Source organism: Canis lupus, chromosome X (genome assembly GCF_011100685.1).
Source record: "Canis lupus familiaris isolate Mischka breed German Shepherd chromosome X, alternate assembly UU_Cfam_GSD_1.0, whole genome shotgun sequence".
Taxonomy (NCBI): Eukaryota; Metazoa; Chordata; class Mammalia; order Carnivora; family Canidae; genus Canis; species Canis lupus.
The window spans coordinates 40909659-40929236 of NC_049260.1; the positions used below are offsets into that span (position 1 = coordinate 40909659).

General features: G+C 41.5%; 1 protein-coding gene across 3 annotated transcripts in view; it reads left to right on the forward strand.

Annotated features, from left to right (window-relative positions):
- Positions 1 to 8781, forward strand: part of RGN (regucalcin) — a 31576-nt gene extending 22795 nt beyond the window's left edge. For all 3 annotated transcript variants that reach the window (XM_038587295.1, XM_038587294.1, XM_038587293.1), the window contains 4 exons: positions 4469 to 4684; positions 6193 to 6324; positions 6689 to 6843; positions 8370 to 8781. In XM_038587295.1, the coding sequence (XP_038443223.1) occupies positions 4469 to 4684; positions 6193 to 6324; positions 6689 to 6843; positions 8370 to 8420 (554 nt within the window). In that variant the 3' untranslated portion in view covers positions 8421 to 8781. The remainder of the gene's footprint in view (positions 1 to 4468; positions 4685 to 6192; positions 6325 to 6688; positions 6844 to 8369) is intronic.
- The last annotated feature ends 10797 nt before the right edge of the window (positions 8782 to 19578 follow it).

A 19578-nucleotide genomic window follows, 5' to 3' on the forward strand; every position in this document is an offset into this window, starting at 1 on the left:
ACCACTGAGCCACCCAGGCGTCCCAGAAGTGAGTTTCTTGCAGCAAGCAAATAATTGGATTTTTTAGAAATTCATCTCAACAATGTATTAATTGATGTGTTTTAATTATTGATATGCTTTGATGTAGATCTACCATTTTGTTATTTGTTTTCTCTTCTTTCCCTCTGTATATTTTTGTTCCTGTTTCCCCTTTCCTGCCTTCTTTTGGGTTACTTCAACCTTCTTTAGAATTCAATTTTAATTTATTTATAATGATATTTTGCTGTATCTCTCTGTATAGTTTTTTAAGGGCTTCTGAAAGGATTGTAAAATATACAGTTAACTTTTTTTAAGATTTTATTTTTTTTATTCATGAGAGGCACAGAGAGAGAGGCAGAGACACAGGCAAACAGAGAAGCAGGCTCCATACAGGGAGCCCGAAGTGGGACTCGATCCCGGGTCTCCAGGATCACGCCCTGGGTTGAAGGCGGCGCTAAACCGCTGAGCCACCCGGGCTGCCCTACAGTTAACTTTTTGCAGTCTATCTATAATCAAGATTTTACCGCTTCAATTGATTATCACTTCTTTATACTATAGTTGTCTTTTTTTAAAGATTTTATTTATTTATTCATGAGAGACACAGAGACAGGCAGAGACAGGCAGAGGGAGAAGCAGGATCCCCGCAGGGAGCCCAATGTGGGACTTGACCCTGGAACTCCTGGCTCACGCCCTGAGCCAAGCATCCCTATAGTTGTCTTTATATACATACATATAAATCCTGTTGGAAAATGTAATTTTTGCTTTAACCATCAAAAATATTTTAAAGGGGTGCCTGGCTGGTTCAGTTGGTGGAGCATGCAACTCTTGATCTCGGGGTTGTGAGTTCAAGCCCTAGGTTGGATATAGAGATTACTTTAAAATAAAAAAATCTTTTAAAAAATAAAATCTTTAACAAAAAAAGAAATATTTTAAAGCACTAAAAAGAAGAACTGTCTATTAAATTTACTATTTCCATTGCTCTTCATTTTGTTGTTTCAAGCTGCATTTTGATGTCATTTCCCTTCTAAGGAACTTGCTTTAGCAATTCTGTTAGAACAGGTCTGCTGGCTATGAATTCTCCCAGTTTTACTTTGATTTTTTTTTAATTTATTTATGATAGTCACAGAGAGAGAGAGAGAAAGAGAGAGAGAGGCAGAGACATAGGCAGAGGGAGAAGCAGGCTCCATGCACCGGGAGCCCGATGTGGGATTTGATCCCGGGTCTCCAGGATCGCGCCCTGGGCCAAAGGCAGGCGCCAAACCACTGCGCCACCCAGGGATCCCCCCAGTTTTACTTTGTATGAGAATATCTTTATTTCACCTCCATTCTTGAAAGATACTTTCACTGAATATAGAATTCTAGGCTGACACCTTTTTTTTTTTTCTTTCAGCAAATGAAAAATGTGTCCCTTCTGGGGCGCCTGGGTAGCTTAGTCAAGGATTCAACTCTTGATCTTGGCTGTGGTCTTGATCTCAGGATTATGAGTTCAAGCTCCCATGCTGGGCTCCACTCTGGGAAGGAGCCTACTTTAGAAAAAGAAAAAGAAAAAAACTGCGTCACCTCCTTCTGACCTCCATAGTTCCTCATGAAAAATTGACAGTCATTGAAATCATTATTCTTAGGTATATCATATGTCATTTTGCTTTCTTTCTATTTGACTTTAGTTTTCGGAATTTTGATTATGATGTGTCTGGGTATAGATTTCCTTGGGATTGTCTCCTGTTTTGGGTTTGCTCAATTTGAATCTATAGTTTTCTGCTTTTCACCAGACTTGAGTTTTGAACCATTGCTTCTTCAAATGTGTTTCCACCCTGTATTTTCCTCCTCTAGGAATCTAATGACACATATGTTAGCTCTTTTGTTGTTCCACAGATCTCTAAAGCTCTGTTCATTTTTTTTCAATATTATTTTTGTCGTTCACATTGGATAATTTCTTTTTAAATATATTTTAAGATTTTTAATTTTTTTAAGTAATCTCTAGGCCCAACGTGGAGCTCAAACTCACAACCCCAAGATCAAGAATCTCGCGTGCCCTCTACTGACTGAGCCAGCCAAGTGCTCCTGGATAATTTCTATTGACCTATCATTCCCTACACTAACTCTTTCCTTTGTCATCTCTATCCTGCTAGCAAATCCATCCAGTCAGTTTCTAGATTATTTTATTATTATTATTATTATTATTATTATTATTATTATTTTCTTTTTCAGTTCTAAAAAATCTTTTTAAGATTTTATTTATTCATGAGAGACACAGAGAGAGAGGCAGATACATAGGCAAAGAGAGAAGCAGGCTCCTTGCGGGGAGCCCGATGCAAGACTGGATCCCTGGATTCCAGGATCACAACCTGAGCCAAAGGCAGATAGATGCTCAACCCCTGAGCCACCCAGATGCCCCAGTTCTAAAATGTTTATTTGGCTATTCGTTGTGTCCTCTACTCCCTTCTCCTTCCTTGCATTGCCAAGTTTCCTAGAAATTTTAAATATTATTTTGAGACCCTGGATCTTGGTTCAATCCTATGGAGAATGTTGATATATTTGTCCTAGTTAGTGATCTATAGGTTCAGAACATTTAACCGAAAAGCTTGAGCCTGCTGTCTGTGAGGTGCCATTAGGATCTGGCTCACATGTAGGCTACTCAGTGGTCAGCCTGAGACTGGTGAGTTCTAACCACAGCTGCATTCTCAGTCTTTGGTATGCTAATTAGAACCAGATTCGTGCACGTACAAGTAGAAGATGAGCCCCGTACAAGTAGAAGATGAGCCCCGGGCGATCATAAACAGCTTTATGGAATTGCATTCCTGAGCAACATCCCTCTTCACTATCTCCAAGTACTTCCCATTTTCCTGGAGCTGTCTTTGTCATTCCTCCAGCCAGAAACTACCCATTTCTAGAACGATGCTGTCTCTGGGGCTACGCAGCAGCCAGACAGAGGAGGAGAGGGATGTAAAAGCAGCAGTGTTTGGCTCTCCCCTTTTGGAACTCTGTCTTCAACCAGCTGGAGAGGAATGTCCCCTTCCCTAAGTCTTGATTCCTGCAGTTTCCTGTTGTGGGCCACTCTCTGCTGTTAACTACCCTTGCTTCAAATAGCTGGTAGACTGGAGAAAGGAGTAGAAAAGAAGTAGGGTGGGGCACATGGGTGGCTCAGTGGTCGAGCATATGCCTTTGGCTAAGGGCATGATCCTGGGGTCCTGGGATGGAGTCCTACATCCCCCCACGGGGAGCCTGCCTCCCCCTCTGCCTATGTCTCTGCCTTTCTCTGTGTCTCTCACAAATAAATAAATAAAATCTTAAATTAAAAAATCAAGGAAACTATTATATGATCCCCATCTGGGTCCTATATTAGAAAAAAAAAATGACAACTACCTTGCTTATGATGCGAATGGAAATCACACCGACAGGTCTGGTTCCCAATAAGAAGGAGAACATCTCTCCCAACCCGACTTTCTCCCACTGAGAGCAACCCTACAATCTGGAACAAACCTACGATGGAGCTATTTGAGAAAGCAAATGCAAAGAAAAGAAACAGAGATTTCTTCCACTCTTTGAGCCTCAGGAGTTTCCTTTCTGCTCCTTGAGTCAGACTGAGAGGGTTTCTCTTGGATCTCTCTTCACCACGGTGCTCACTTCCAAGTTTCAGCTGTGTTGAGTTCAGGCTGGGACATCTGGAAAATAAAATGGAGAACTAACCACCCATTAGGTGGCACTGAAAATTCCGTTGTTCTTCCCAGAGCTGCCTGATATTGACTTTTCAGAGTTCTCAAATAGCTCTACCATAGGTTTGGTCTAGATTGTAGAGTTGCGCTCAGTGGGAGAAAGTGGGGTTGGTAGAGATGTTCTCCTTATTTGGAACCAGACCTGTCGGTGTGATTCCCATTCGCATCATAAGCAAGGTAGTTGTCATTTCTTTTTTTCTAATATAGGACCCAGATGGGGATCATATAATAGTTTCCTTGATGGGATCCCTGGGTGGCGCAGCGGTTTGGTGCCTGCCTTTGGCCCAGGGCGCGATCCTGGAGGCCCGGGATCGAATCCCACATCGGGCTCCCGGTGCATGGAGCCTGCTTCTCCCTCTGCCTATGTCTCTGCCTCTCTCTCTCTCTCTCTCTCTCTCTCTCTCTGTGACTATCATAAATAAAATTTAAAAAAAATAGTTTCCTTGATTTTTTTTCTTTAAGATTTTATTTACTTATTCATGAGAGACACAAAGAGAGAGACAGAGACATGGGCAGAGGAAGAAGCAGGCTCCCTGTGGGGGGCCGGATGCAGGACTCAATCCCAGGACCCCAGGATCACAACCTGAGCTGAAGGCAGAAGCTCAACCACTGAGCCACCCAGGTGCCCCTAGTTTCCTTGATTTAATGCTGGGAAAGGAACCCTTTTGATAAAAGATGGTGTAGGGCATGGAGCAAGGTCCTGTGATGCTAAACCCAGTGCTTTTGGGGTTTTGTAGGCACCATGGCTGAGGAAACGGCCCCAGCAGTTCTGGAACGGCACCAGGGGTCCCTGTACTCCCTCTTTCCTGATGGCCATGTGGAAAAGTATTTTGACCAGGTGGACATCTCCAATGGTTTGGATTGGTCCCTGGATCACAAGATCTTCTATTACATTGATAGTCTGTCCTACTCTGTGGATGCCTTTGACTATGACCTGCAGACGGGGAAGATCTGTATGTACTTTTTCATTATTCTTCTTAATACTGCTGGTATTTTTTTTCATATGTGTGTAACTAGTAAGCTGCCTCTTCCTCAACTTATATGAAAAGGCCCTTACTTGTCAAATAAAGAACTGTCTGATGTGACTATTCCAACATAGTCATAATTGCCCAGACTCAACTGTGCGGCCAATCAAGCCATGGCCCTCAACACAACTAACTGTGGCCACCTCGGACATAATATGAATAGATCCTTAATCCCCTCTCTCGCCACCATCTCTAGAAAGAGGCTCACTGTGCAATGGATGCTGTTCTACCGGGAGGTGCCTACAGGCAAATAATACACAGCAGAATTAGATAAAAGAACAGAAAGTTAGGGTTGGGGTTGGCATTTCTCATTTGTCCTTTAGTTAATGGTAGGCAATACTCAGAGACAAATTAACAATCTTCCAAAGTGGGAAAGTCTAAAACGTAGCTGCAGATTGTTCAGTTCCATCAGTGAGTTCTGCATGAGCCACAGTTGGAAACTGGGAAGGAAAGAATTCTTGAGGAAAAATCAGGAGGGAGTTCTTGAAACTGTTTTGTGGAAGGTGCCAAACCACAAGAGCAAAACCAATCATAAAAGCAACTCAAAAAAAATATCACAAGGCTCTCGTGTAGATTTAACGAGAGGCCAGTTATTTCAGTACAGATGTTTTGCTTTGAAATATATAAGGCTCTTTGTTACAACTGTTTTTACCCATTTTTACTGACACGTGGTTTTAACATCTTTTTTTCCACTATACCACAATGCAGTTACCATGATGACCTGGATTTTGTAGTATAAATTTCCTCTGGAGCTTGATGGGGGGGTTCTTTGTATCCTGTGATTCCCCCTCCTTTAATGCCAGCTGGTTGGCTCCAGATTACCCCTCCTCTCAGAAATAAGCTCTTCAATATTGAGTTTTGATAAGATGATTTTGGAGCATTCAGCTGGGCAGAAACAGAACTCTCACATCTTACTATTTTTTGCATATGGGCCATTCACATGGTAAGGCCACCATTAAGTTGCCTTCTAGATCTTGGAGTTAATCAAAGTCAGCATTTTTATAAGCAAAACAGCAAAGGTCTAACCGCAGACTGAACTGTATCCGAGGTGGGTGCTCAGAGCTTCAGTTCAGGTCAACCTCAAAAAGAACTATTGGTATTTTATTAATAATTCTACTTCCAAAAAAAAAAAAAGAATTCAACTCCCTTTTGGCTCTCCTTCTCCAAAAGCTTAGATGGATATGACTGTACACAAACTAAAGAGAGTGCAATCACCCCCAAATCATGTGGCAAAAATCCTTAGTTGAGGAGTGCCCACTCGTGTTTCTGGACATTTTTGTTTAGTTAGGAATTCTTCTGAACCATCCCACATGCCAGACCCGGATAAGCAAAAGTCATCAGGATTTACAGTCAACTTGCGAGTTCCTTGTCTGATGCCCAGCATTGAGTGGCCTATTGCTTTGTCATGTGTGTATGTTTGTTTGTTTTAACTCTAGCCAACCGCAGAAGTGTTTACAAGCTGGAGAAAGAAGAACAAATTCCAGATGGAATGTGTATCGATACTGAGGGGAAGCTCTGGGTGGCCTGTTACAATGGAGGAAGAGTGATTCGTTTGGATCCTGAGACAGGTAGGCTCACAGCAAAAGAAAAAAATCCCTGCCATGTCTAGAAAAAAACACGACACTAGCAACCAAAGAAACTTCATTACTAATTAAGTTATATGGAGCTATATTCAGAGGTCTCAGTAGGACGGCTTGGAAATAAAGGCCAAAGATAGAGCACAAAACTTACAGGCAGAACTTCTTTTCCTGAGGAGGTTAAGTCTTTTTGCCCAAAACAAATTGTCAGGGAAGGTAGGTTAAATACATGGCTGAAGTCTGACCTCCACAATCCTTTTTGATTATCCCTAATTCTCTACAAGGGGTCCCGAACAGTAGTGCAGGTTGAAAATTTGCTAGAGCTGGACTCTCAAAAAAATATTTGGTGATCTAGGGAAAAGACTCCAAACTGTGAAGTTACCTGTTGATAAAACAACTTCATGCTGCTTTGGAGGGAAGGACTACTCTGAAATGTATGTGACCTGTGCCCGGGATGGAATGGACCCTGAGAGTCTTCTGAAGCAGCCTGAAGCTGGTGGGATTTTCAAGGTGATCCAGCTATTTATTTTAATTTGAGGGTGAGATGGGAGATCCTTGGCTAAGTAACTGAGTGATTAGTGCTTTTTCTTTTTATTATTTATTTATTTATATTTCATTTTTATTTATTTGAGAGAGAGAGAGAGAGCAAGAGAGAAAGAGCACGAACAGGGAGAGGGGCAGAGGGAGAGGGAGAAGCAGGCTCCCTGCTCAGCAGGGAGCCAGGCACAGGGCTGGATCCCAGGACCCCAAGATTATGGCCTGAGCCAAAGGCAGACACCCAACTGACTGAGCCACCCATGTGCTCTGATTAGTGCTTTTCCATACTTCCAAAACATAATTCTACTTAGTATTTTTTTTAGCAAGAGAAAGCAGGTATATGTGCGCGCGCACACACACACACACACACACACACACACACACTCGAGTTGGGACAAGGAGGGCAATGGGAGAGGGAGAGAAAATCTTAAGTAGGCTCCACACCCAGTGTAGAGCACAACCAGGGGTTTGATCTTACGACCCTCAGATCATGACCTGAGCCAAAATCAAGAGTGTGGTGCCCAACCAACTGAGCCACCCAGGCATTTCTCTATTTAGCAATTTTAAGCTCATCATGCTAGACTTTTTTTTTATGCTAGACTTTTTAAAACATTTTATTTAGACTTTATAGACTGTAAGTACAAGATCATGTGTTTAGCCCACTTTGTGCAGCATTTCAAAATATTGTTGTGCTTCAGTAGTGTTTGCCAAAATTCTGTAAATCAATAGAACGAGCTTGAAAAATCAGTGTTTGAAACATGTTTATGAGATCAGTTGATTGTTTTGGTGTCAAAAGAATATCTTTGGGCTTCTTCCTTTTTGCAACAAAACAAACACTGATAAAAACTATGGACCTCTAGGGACACCTGGGTGCTTAGTCAGTTAAGCATCTGCCTTCGGCTCAGATCACGATCTCAGAGTCCTGGGATCAAGCCCCAAGTCAGGCTCCCTGTTCAGCGGGGAGTCTGCTTCTCCCTCTCCCTCTGCCCCTCCTCCTTGCTCTTGCTATCTCTCTATATATATCTCAAATACATAAATAAAATATTTTTTAAAAATTATGGACTAGGAAGGCTGGGTGGCTCAGTGGTTGAGCATATGCCTTTGGCTTGGGGCGTGATCCCATGGTCCCGGGATCGAGTCCCACATCGGGCTCCCTGCATGGAGCCTGCTTCTCGCTCTGCCTGTGTCTCTGCCTCTCTCTGTGTCTCTCATGAATAAATAAATGAATCTTTAAAAAAATTATGGACCTCTCAAACTGAAAAGAAATAGGAAGATGGTATAAATAAATTCAGTTTTAAATCCAAGTTAATTGCAGATGGTTGCTAGTTGGACTATTATCAATGTGAACTCGACTTAATCAAGTAATTCCTTTTTATGATAGGAAATAAAACAAGTATAATTGGTAGCTAAATATATTAATATGAATCATAAAAAATGCTTTTGAAGAATACTTGAGAATTACCTTTAAGCAAAATTTCTCTCGTTTTTCTTTTTAACAGATAACTGGCCTTGGGGTCAAAGGAATTCCTCCCTATCCCTATGCAGGATGAATGGCAGGTCTTCTTTCCTACTGGGAGAAATTTGAAGACACGTAGAAAATTCTAGAGCTGAAATTTCAATCTAGTTACAAAACAAATTAAAGAAATGGTACTATTAACAGGCAAAATTAACGTTTTTTTTTTTTCATTTTTAAGAGGTAGAGCATTTTAATAAGGGGTGACAGGTAGTTTTGATAACACACTAAGAGGCCTTCTACAAAGGTATTACAGAAATATAAAGAATTGTTCAACTGTCAATCAGCCTCTACTCTTTGCAAATTGCTAGAAGGGGACTGGGGGTACTATATCTTTTATGCATTCCATACTTATTATACCTAAAGCTTAAAAAAACTAATAAATAATTACCTTATAATGACTTATGATTATGTTCCTTTTTATTTTCGTCATAATCTTATAAAATATACTGCAGTGCTAACCTGCCTTCATATTATTTTTCCTACATATTACTTTTTGCAAGTTAAAATATAACTGGAGGATGAGAATGAAACTCTGGCAAAATCCATGGCTCCAACTGCCACCTAATAAATGTAAAAGCAATATATCACTTTAGAGAATACTTTAAAAAAAATAGCTTTATTGAATTATAATTGACCTATACATATTTCAAGTCTACAATTTGATAAATTTTACATATATACTCACTAATGAAACCAACACCACAAGCAAGGTAATGAATCTATTTACCACCCCCAAGACTTTGCCTGTGTTCTTTGGTAATCCTTTGCTTTGGTCCCTCTGTATGTCTGCCCTCATCCCCAGGAAAACATTGATCTGATGTCTGTCACTATTAATTAGTTTTAAAATTGGATGGTGTTATTTCTCCAGCTTTGTTCTTTTTCAAAATTGTCTTAGTTCTTCTAGTTCCTTTGGCCTTCCATATAAATTTTAGAATCAGCTTAACTGGGCACCTGGGTGGCTCTGGTTGAGCATCTGCCTTCAGCTCAGGTCATGATCTCAGGAGTCCTGGGATTGAGCCCCATGTCAGGCTTCCTGCTCAGTGGGGAGTCTGCTTCCCTCTAGCCCTTCCTTTTCCCCTCCCCCTGCTTATGCATGTTCTCTCTCTCTCTCATAAATAAATAAATAAATAAATAAATAAATAAATAAATAAATAAATCTTTTTTAAAAATCAGTAGAACAATTTGGAGAGAATTAGCATCTTTACTATTTTGAGTTTTCCAACCCATGAGCATGGTGCATCTTTCAGCTATATAGGTCTTCTATGACTTTTTTCTTTTTTTTCTATGACTTTTTTCATCAGCATTTTGCAGCATATAGGTCTTGTACATGTTTTGTTAGATTTATATTTGAGAATAATGTGCATTCTGCTATTATGAATGGAGTGTTTTATAAATGGCAGTTAGATTCAGTTGGGTGGTGGTGGTGTTCAGTTCTTCTATATCTTTCCTGAGCTTCTGTCTTCTAGTTTTATCCATAAATGAGGAAGGAGTGTTGAAATCTCTATCATTTTGGATTTTTCTGTTCTCTATTCAGTTCTGACAGTTTTGGAACTCTGTTGTTAGGTGCATTTAAAACTGAGTATCAGGGAAGCGCAGGTGGCTCGGTGGTTTAGCGTCGCCTTCAGACCCGGGATTGAGTCCCACGTCAGGGTCCCTGCATGGAGCCTACTTCTCCCTCTGTCTGTGTCTCTGCCTCTCTCTCTCTGGTCTCTCATGAATAAATAAATAAAATCTTTTTAAAAATAAATAAATAAATAAAAATAAAACTGAATATCTTTTCAATGAATTCACTTTTTTTCAATATGTAATGTCCTCTCTTTATCCCTTGAAAATCCATTGAAATCCATTGAAAATTCATCAAGGTTTTTTAAAGATTTTTTTTTAATTTTTTTAAATTTTTATTTATTTATGATAGTCACAGAGAGAGAAAGAGAGAGGCAGAGACATAGGCAGAGGGAGAAGCAGGCTCCATGCACCGGGAGCCTGATGTGGGATTCGATCCCGGGTCTCCAGGATCGCGCCCTGGGCCAAAGGCAGGCGCCAAACCGCTGCGCCACCCAGGGATCCCTAAAGATTTTTTTTTTAAGATGGGTCTCTTTTTTAAGATTTTATTTATTTATAGACACAGAGAGAGGCAGAGACACAGGCAGAGGGAGAGGGAGAAGCAGGCTCCATGCAGGGAGCCTGATGTGGGACTCGATCCCAGGTCTCCAGGATCACACCCCAGGCTGCAGGCGGCGCCAAACCGCTGCGCCACCGGGGCTGCCCAAAGATTTTATTTTTTAAGGGACACCTGAGTGGCTCAGTGGTTGAGCATCTGCCTTCTGCTCAGGACGTGATCCCGTGTTCCAGGATTGAGTCCTGAATCAGGCTCCCCATGGGGAGCCTGCTTTTCCCTCCACCTATGTCTCTGCCTCTCTCTGTGTGTCTCTTATGAATAAATACAATCTTTTAAAAAAAGATTTTTTAAAGAAGTAATCTCTACACCCAACGTGGGGCTCAAACTTAACAACCCTGAGGTCAAGAGTCCCATGTTCTACTGACTGAGCCAGCCAGGTGCCTCATTAATGTTAATTTTTTTGCTTTCAACCATCAAGCGTGTTTTGAAGAATTCACGAGGAAAATAATAGTTTATTATCTTTAACAAAATATTTACCATTTCTGTTGTTCTTTCTTCATTTCTGATATTCTAAGTTTCTTTTGCTCTCCATTTTATTGTCTGAAGAACTTCCATTAACAGTTCTTTTAGAGTAGGTCTGCTGCTATGAATTCTCTCATTTTTACTTCATATGATAGTGTCTTTATTTCACCTTCATCCCCGAAGGCTATTTTCACTGGATATGGAATTCATGGTTGATAGTTCTGTACTTCCAGCCTCTTGGCACTTTAAATTTGTGCTATTTTCTTCTGGCCTTCATGGTTTCTGATGAGAAACCTAGTCTTCAAAATCATTATTTCCCTACAGGTAATGAGTAATTTTTTTCTGGGCGATTTCAAGACTGTTTTTGTCTTTAGTTTTCTGCAATTTGATTATGATGTGTCTGGATATGTATTTCTTTGGGTTTATCCTGTTTAGGGTTTGCTCTGCTTCTTGAATATATACATCATATATATATCACACATAACTTGGGAAGTTTGGGAAATTATTTCTTCAAATATTTTGTCTGCCTCATATTTCTCTTTCTGGGACTCCAAAAACTTGAACATCAGACTTTTTGTTCTTGTCCCACAAGTTCCTGAATTTCTGTTAAATTGTTTCAATGTTTTTTTCTCTCTGTTCTATCGATTGATCTTCAAGTTCACTGGCTCTTTTCTCTGTTTTCTCTGCTAGTGAGTCCATCTGGTTATTTTTACTGTTATTATTTTATTTTTCAGTTCTAAAATGTCCATTTCCAGTTCTAAAATTTCCATTTCTATTCCAATACTTTCCATTTTAACATTTGTTTGGAGAATTTTCATGATTGCTCAATCATTTTTATATGATGGTCGTTTCAAAGTGCTTGTCAGACTAATTCCAACAGCTGCATTATCTCACTCCTGGCACCTGTTATTGTCTTTTTCCATTCGAATTGAGCATTTCATTGTTCTTTGTATGATGAGTAATTTTAGATTGTATCCAGGATGTTTTGAATACTATATTATGGAACTCTAGGTCTTGTTTAAATCCTATGAAGAGGGCAGCCCTCGTGGCTCAGCGGTTTAGCGCCGCCTTCAGCCCAGGGCATGATCCTGGAGACCCGGGATCAAGTCCTGCACTGGGTTCCCTGCATGGAGCCTGCTTCTCCCTCTACCTGTGTCTCTGCCTCTCTCTCTCTCTCTCTCTCTCGAATAAATAAATAATCTTTAAAAAATAAATAAATCCTATGAAGAATGTTGGTATATTTGTTTTAGCAGATGATAGGTTTGGTCAAAAAGTTCCATCCTATCTTCTGCGGGTGTGGTTCCAATGTCAGTTGTTTTTACAGGCTTTGCAGTGTTATTTGGGACTGTTCCACATGTGTATTACCTGGTGGTCAGTCTGGGACCTGGGAAAAGGTCTAGCATTAGCTCACTTCTCTGAGTCTTTGATATGTTAATCAAGATCCAATTCATGTACATGCAGGTCGGGAGCTGGGAAAAGCAACTCCGTAAAGTTGTTTATGAATGCCTGGGCTCAAACCCAACATGCAAAGGCCTTTTCATTGAGGATCTCCAGGGAGCATGGTGGATCTGAAGCCCCAGGACAGCTTCTTCTCCAACCCTCACTACAGTCCACTAGTTGTCTGATCTCTGCTTGGTCCTTTCCCATTCTCATTTCTCAGTCAAGGGTTTCTCTCTCTCTCTCTCTCTCTCTCTCTCTCTAATAAATAAATAAATCTTTAAAAAATCAGCAGAACAATTTGGAGAGAATCAGCATCTTTACTATTTTGAGTCTTCCAACCCATGAGCATGGTGCGTCTTTCAACTATATGGTCTTCTATGACTTTTTTCATCAGCATTTTGCAGCATATAGGTATTGTAAATGTTTTGTTAGATTTATATTTGAGAATAATGTGCATTCTTCTATTATGAATGGAGTGTTTTATAAATGGCAGTTAGATTCAGTTGAGTGGTGGTAGTGTTCAGTTCTATATCTTTCCTGAGCTTCTGTCTTCTAGTTTTATCCATAAATGAGGAAGGAGTGTTGAAATTTCTATCATTTTGGATTTGTCTGTTTCTCTATTCATTTCTGACAGTTTTGGAACTCTGTTGTTAGGTGCATTTAAAACTGAATGTCTTGGGGCAGCCTGGGTGGCTCAGCGGTTTAGCGCTGCCTTCAGCCCAGGGTGTGATCCTGGAGACCAGGGATTGAGTCCCACGTTGGGCTCCCTGCATGGAGCCTGTTTCTCCCTCTGCCTGTCTCTCTCTCTCTCTCTCTCTCTCTCTCTCTCTCTCTCTCTCTCGAATAAATAAATAAATAAATAAAATCTTTTAAAAAATAAAACTGAATCTCTTTTCGATGAATTGAATTCAATATGTAATATCCTCTCTTTATCCCTTGAAAATCCATTGAAAACTCATCAAGTTTTTTTAAAGATTTTATTTTTTAAGGGATGCCTGAGTGGCTCAGTAGTTGAGCATCTGCCTTCTTCTTAAGATGTGATCCCGTGTTCCAGATTGAGTCCCGAATCAGGCTCCCCATGGGGAGCCTGCTTCTCCCTCCACCTATGTCTCTGCCTCTCTCTGTGTGTCTCTCATGAATAAATAAATAAAATATTTTTTAAAAATATCTAATAAAAATGAGATGATCAGAAGCACAAAACTGGAGACCTTCCTCCCCACCTTCCATGTTACAGCTGGCTAGCCTCCTAACTCAGTCACTTCCAGTCCATTTCTCATTCAAGGTAAGTCAGAGAGTAATGGAATTGCTGAGGTGCTCCAGGGGCCAAGGTAGAGTGCTCTGAGGACTTTGAAGAAGGAAACCCCTAGAATTGCAGGTGATCCCAAGCCCCCAGAGTGGCTATCCTCTCTGCAAGACCCCTGAACCTGGAAACTCAGCCTTGTGGGACCCCCACTCTAGCTCCCTTCCCTGGTGGTGGAAGCCTCCCCTATGACAAACATTAAACCCTTGCACTGAGTCTTTTCTGGCCAATTGCACAAATAGCCATCTAGTCAACCAAACTTCTAAAAAGGGCATCTGCTTGACGGGGAATTGTGATATCTGGCCATCCTGACTTACCAAAGGCAATCTGCCATCATCCCTGAGGATTCACACACATTTCTTGCTGGGCATGCCAAAAATGCAAGGTTGTGACCGCTCTTTAACACAAGTCTTTTCTCAGAACTGTTTGTAGCAAGTTCCCTTGATAAGTGAAATAAGATTTCCTTACAGACAAAAAGCAGGCTTGTTGCTGCTCATCATAGGAGCGATTAATCTTCCACACTCAGTATTCCCCTCCTATAATACAACTCACAATGCATGCAGACATGCATCTAGGCCCATCTGTATTACTCCCTTGGAGTAATCAGCTCTAACATCTGACACTCTGGCTACTACTTTTGGTATGAAAAGTAAAGTTCTGGGCAGCCTGGGTGGCTCAGCGGTTTAGTGCTGCCTTCAGCTCTAGGCGTGATCCTGGAGACCTGAGATCGGGTCCCACGTTGGGCTCCCTGTGTGGAGCCGGCTTCTCCCTCTGCCTGTGTCTCTGCCTGTGTGTGTGTGTGTGTGTGTGTGTGTCATAAATAAATAAAATCTTAAAAAAAAAAAAAGAAAAGTAAAGTTCTTTATCCCTGACCCAGGAGTCTCATGATTTCTACTTGCATCCATGAAACAGGATAGCTTGTTAGCTTGCAAGTAGAATAAAATCTCAGACCTTTTACAATGCTAGACATTGACCTGCACCCATCAGACACTGAGTTCAAGGTCCTCAGGCCTGGCACCCACACCAGACTCCTCATACGAGGCACTAAATTCTGTCTTCCTCCTGCCAGATACCAACTTCCAATCTATGCTGCCAACAATTCCTTCCTCAACTGCCCCTGCAAAGGCTAACTCCACACTAATAGCACCAGAACTTAATTCCTACTTTTTGCTTCAGATACTGAGTGCCAACCTCCCTCTCCAGAGACTGAGTCCTGACCTCTCCTGCCAGGAATCAAGTCAAAACTCTGCCTCCAGAGGATAAGTCCCCACCTCTGACATCAGAAGCTAGGTTCCCCAGTTCTCCCTCCAGATACCAAATCTCTACTCCTCCTCCAAATGGTAAGTCTTTATGTCAGGTTCAGAATCAACGTCTCTACTTTTAGTCCTGCGATGAAATTTCCAATTTGCACTGCAGAGGTGAAGTCTCAACTTTCACGAGGGGTCACTAAAGCTGTCTAAAGGCCTGACATTAAAGAGGGCATTTCATGACACCATTACTCATGCAGAGGAGAAAGGAGTGGAAAGGACTGGTAGACATAGATGTTGGAGTCTTCCACAGAGGGTGCAGAGTCCTTTTTTTTTTTTAAAGATTTTATTTATTTATTCATGATAGTCACACAGAGAGAGACAGAGAGGCAGAGACACAGGCAGAGGGAGAAGCAGGCTCCATGCACCGGGAGCCCGACGCAGGACTCGATCCCAGGTCTCCAGGATCACGCCCCGGGCCAAAGGCAGGCGCCAAACCGCTGCGCCACCCAGGGATCCCTGCAGAGTCCTTTTAGAACTGACCTTAGGAAATCCAGGAACAGTAAGATACCCCAGGGCCTTCCTGCCCTCTATGGATGGTTGGTCTTTAGATGATGACCCAGGCAGCTGGAAGTCCCATTTCTTGGGTAGAGAAGGTTGGATAGCAGTAAGACCAATATAGAACAATCCCAGGTCCCAATATCAAGGGTGCAGAGGCCTTTTAGGAAGGGTCCACTGGGGAAAGGGGGTAAACCCAAATACCAGCACATGCTCCTCCACCAGAGTTGCCTGGATATGCACCTGAACCTGGGTATTTAAGGTCCCCATCTCTTGTGCAGGTCAGGAAATAGTTGATGAGAATGGCACAAGTCAACATTGGGGTTCTCCAGGATGAGTGCACTGGCCTTTGAGGAGGGGCACTACAGAAACTGGAGGGATCTGGAATCCCAAGCAGCACACTGCCCCCCACGCTCCATATCCAGCTGGTATTTCAGCAACTACCAGGGATTTATGGCCCAGTTTATCATGTGGGGGAGGTTGAAGAACAGTGAAATCCCATGAGATGACCCCAGAAACCAATATGAAGGGTAAAGAAATCTTCCAGAGGAAACTTCTGTGGAACAGGGACTGTTTGAAACCTAATCTAAGCTCCACCCTTTACAGCCACTTAGCCACCCGACATTGTCCTGGTCATTCTCTGATGCCATGGTCTGGAAGGTTGATTGACTTGCTCCGCTTGACTCTGGAAGCCAGATTGGCTTAGCCTATAGGGGCCTCCACACAGGGTGTATTATGCAGAAGAATGCAGATTAGTGCATGCATCTGAAGAAAATGCCTGAGGCCAAGGAGAGAACCGTCTGAAAGGATTAGAAGGAACAGTGGCTGGCACTTGTACAGGCAGAAGAATAGTAACTCCTCCTACCAACCAGGCTGGAAAAATCACATAATTCATGAGGCAGTAAGTAGAGTCTTCAAGAAGGTCTTGTCCTGGTTGCAGAGAATAATTAGCCCTACACTGGGACTGCTCCAGGACCCCATCTAACAAATCATAAAGGCAAGACCTGAAAGAATAAAAAGATTTCCAAGAAACTTAACTGGATCCCAAAACAAAGTTCAAGAAGATAATACAATACAACCATGTGGGATTTATCTCTGGGGCGCAAGTTTATGATTAAAATATGCCAATCAATGTGATACACCACTTTAGCAGAATTAAAGATAAAAAAACACATGATCCTCCCAATAGATGCAGAAAAAGCATTTGACAAAGATCCATATCCACTTATGATTAAAACAACAACAACAACTCTCAACCAAATAGGTATAGCAGAAACTTGCCTCAACACAATAAAGCACATTTATGAAAATCCCACAACTAACATTATAATTAATGGGAGGAAATCTCAGAGATCTTCCTCTAAGATCCAGTACAAGACAAGGATGCTCTCACCACTTCTATTCTACATACCACTGGAAGCACTAGCCAGAGCAATCAGACAAGGAAAGGAAATAGAAGGCACTCAAATCAGAAAGGAAGAAGTAAAATTATCTCTGTTTTCAGATGATGAGATCCTATATGTAGGTACATGGAAAGATGCTCAACCTCATTCATCATCAGAGAAATGCAAATTAAAACCACAAGACTTTACACCTGTCAGAATAGCTAAAGTGAAAAGCACAAGAAATAGCAAGTGTTGGTAAGGATGTGGAGGGAAAGGAAGTCTCATGCACTGTTGGTGGGAATGCAAATTGGAGCAGCAACCCTGGAAAACAGTATGGAGGTGACTCAGAAAATTAAAAATAAAATTACCATATGATCCAGTAATTCCACTACTGAGTACTTACGCAAAGAAGACAAAAGCTCTAATTCAAACATATCCTCACCCCTATGTTTATTGTAGCATTATTTACAATAGCCAAGATATGGAAGCAACCCAAGTGTCCATTGATAGATAAATGGATAAAGATGTGGTATATACACAATGGAATATTATTCAGCCTTAAAAAAGAAGATCATGTCATCTGTGACAATATGGATAAACCTAGAGGACATTATGGTAGGTAAAGTAAGCCAAAGACAGAAAGAAGAATGAGTCATGAGAATCTCAAAAAATTGAATCCATAGAAACAGAGAGTTGAACAGTGGTTACCAGGGGTGAGCCTGGGGAGGTAGGGGAGGTAGGGTAATGGGAAGATGTTGGTCAATGTTCCCAAATTTGCAGTTATGTAAGATGAACAAGTTCTAGAGATCTAATGTACAGTGTGGTGATTATAGTTAAAATACTGTACTGTATATTAGAAATTTGCTGAGAGTAGGTCTCAGAGGTTCTTAACACACACACACACACACACAAGCACAACTATGTGAGAAAATAGATCTGTTAATTGGCTTGACTATAGTAGTCATTTCACTACATATATCAAATTACCTAGTGGCTATTCTCAATGGAATATGAAAAATGCAAATATGTTTCTCTGGAATATTTTTCTCTCTCTCTAGGAACTCTGGAAGGGCAGGGGCTCTGCCTGTCTTCAGTGCTGAGGATACATAGCAGGTGACTAGAAGTTTATTTCATATTCAACAAATATCTTCCCACAAGGAAAACAGTAAGCCCACCTGGCTTAAAGTTCAAGCTGTGCAATACATTCAAGAAGCAGTTCATTGGAGGCTATATAAACTCTTACAGAGAATAGAAAAACAAAGGGTAAAATCCTCAGTTCATTTTATGAAGATAGTGTGTTTGTTTCCTAGGGCTGCTGTAACAGAGTGCCACAAACTTGGGGGCGGGGGGGTTCACAGCTCTGAAGCCCAAAAGTCTGTAATCAAGGTGTAGGGCCCTATTCCCTCTGGAGCCTAAAAGTGACTCCTCCCTTGTCTCTTCCTAGTTTCTGGCAGTTGCCAGCTATCTTTGGTGTTCCCTGGCTTGCAGCTGCATAACTCCACCCTCTGCCCTGTTACCACATGGCATTTTCCCTGTGTCTCCCTGTCTTCACATGGGTGCCTTCTTTATTTTTAAAAAATTTGTTTAAAGACTTATTTATTTTAGAGAGAGAGAGAGAGAGCGCAGGGGCAGGGGAGGAAGAGAGAGAGAATCCTCAAGTAGCTTCCCACTGTGCACAGAGCCTGCCATAGGGATCGATCCCAGGGACCCCGAGATCATGACCTGAGCCAAAATCAAGAGTTGGCAGCTTACCCAACTGAGTCATTCAGGCACCCCTTAATTTTTTTTTATTATATAAATTCTTCACTCAATGTGGGGCTTGACTCACACCCCCAAGATCAGGAGTTGTAAGTTTTACCAAGTGAGCCAGCCAGGCACCTCTGATCATCTTCTTAGAAGGACACAAGTCACATTGAATTAAGGACCCACCTTAGAGCAAGATGACCTCATCCTAACTAATCCCATGTGCAATGACCCTATTTCCACATTAGGTCACATTCTGAGGTCCTGGGGGTTAGGACTTCAACATCTCTTTTGCAGAAGCACAGTTCAACACATAACAGCATAATGAACGACAACAAAAATTTCAGGTTTGTCTCATTCATGAACATAGATGCAAAAATCCTAAATGAAATATTAGCAATATATAAAAAGGATAAGGTATCATGAAAATCAGGTTTATCCCTGGAATACAATGTTGGTTTATTGTTGGAAAATTGAATAATGTAACTTACCATATTTACAGGTTAAAAGAGAAACCTCATGGGCAGCCCTGTGGTTCAGTGGTTTAGCACCGCCTTCAGCCCAGGGCCTGATCCCGGAGACCCGGGATCCAGTCCCACATCAGGCTCCCTGCATGGAGCCTGCTTCTCCCTCTGCCTGTGTCTCTCTGCCTCTCTCTCTCTCTCTCTCTCTGTCTCTCATGAATAAATAAATAAAATTTTTTAAAAAAGAGAGAGAAACCTCGTGACTGCTAAGAAAGACATAGAAAAAATATCTGCCAAATTTTAGCAGCCATTTATAATTTATGATTTTTTTAAAAGATTTTATTTATTTGAGAGGGAGAAATAATGAGTGAGAAAGACCAGAGAGAGCACAAGTGGAGGGAGGGAGAGGAAGAA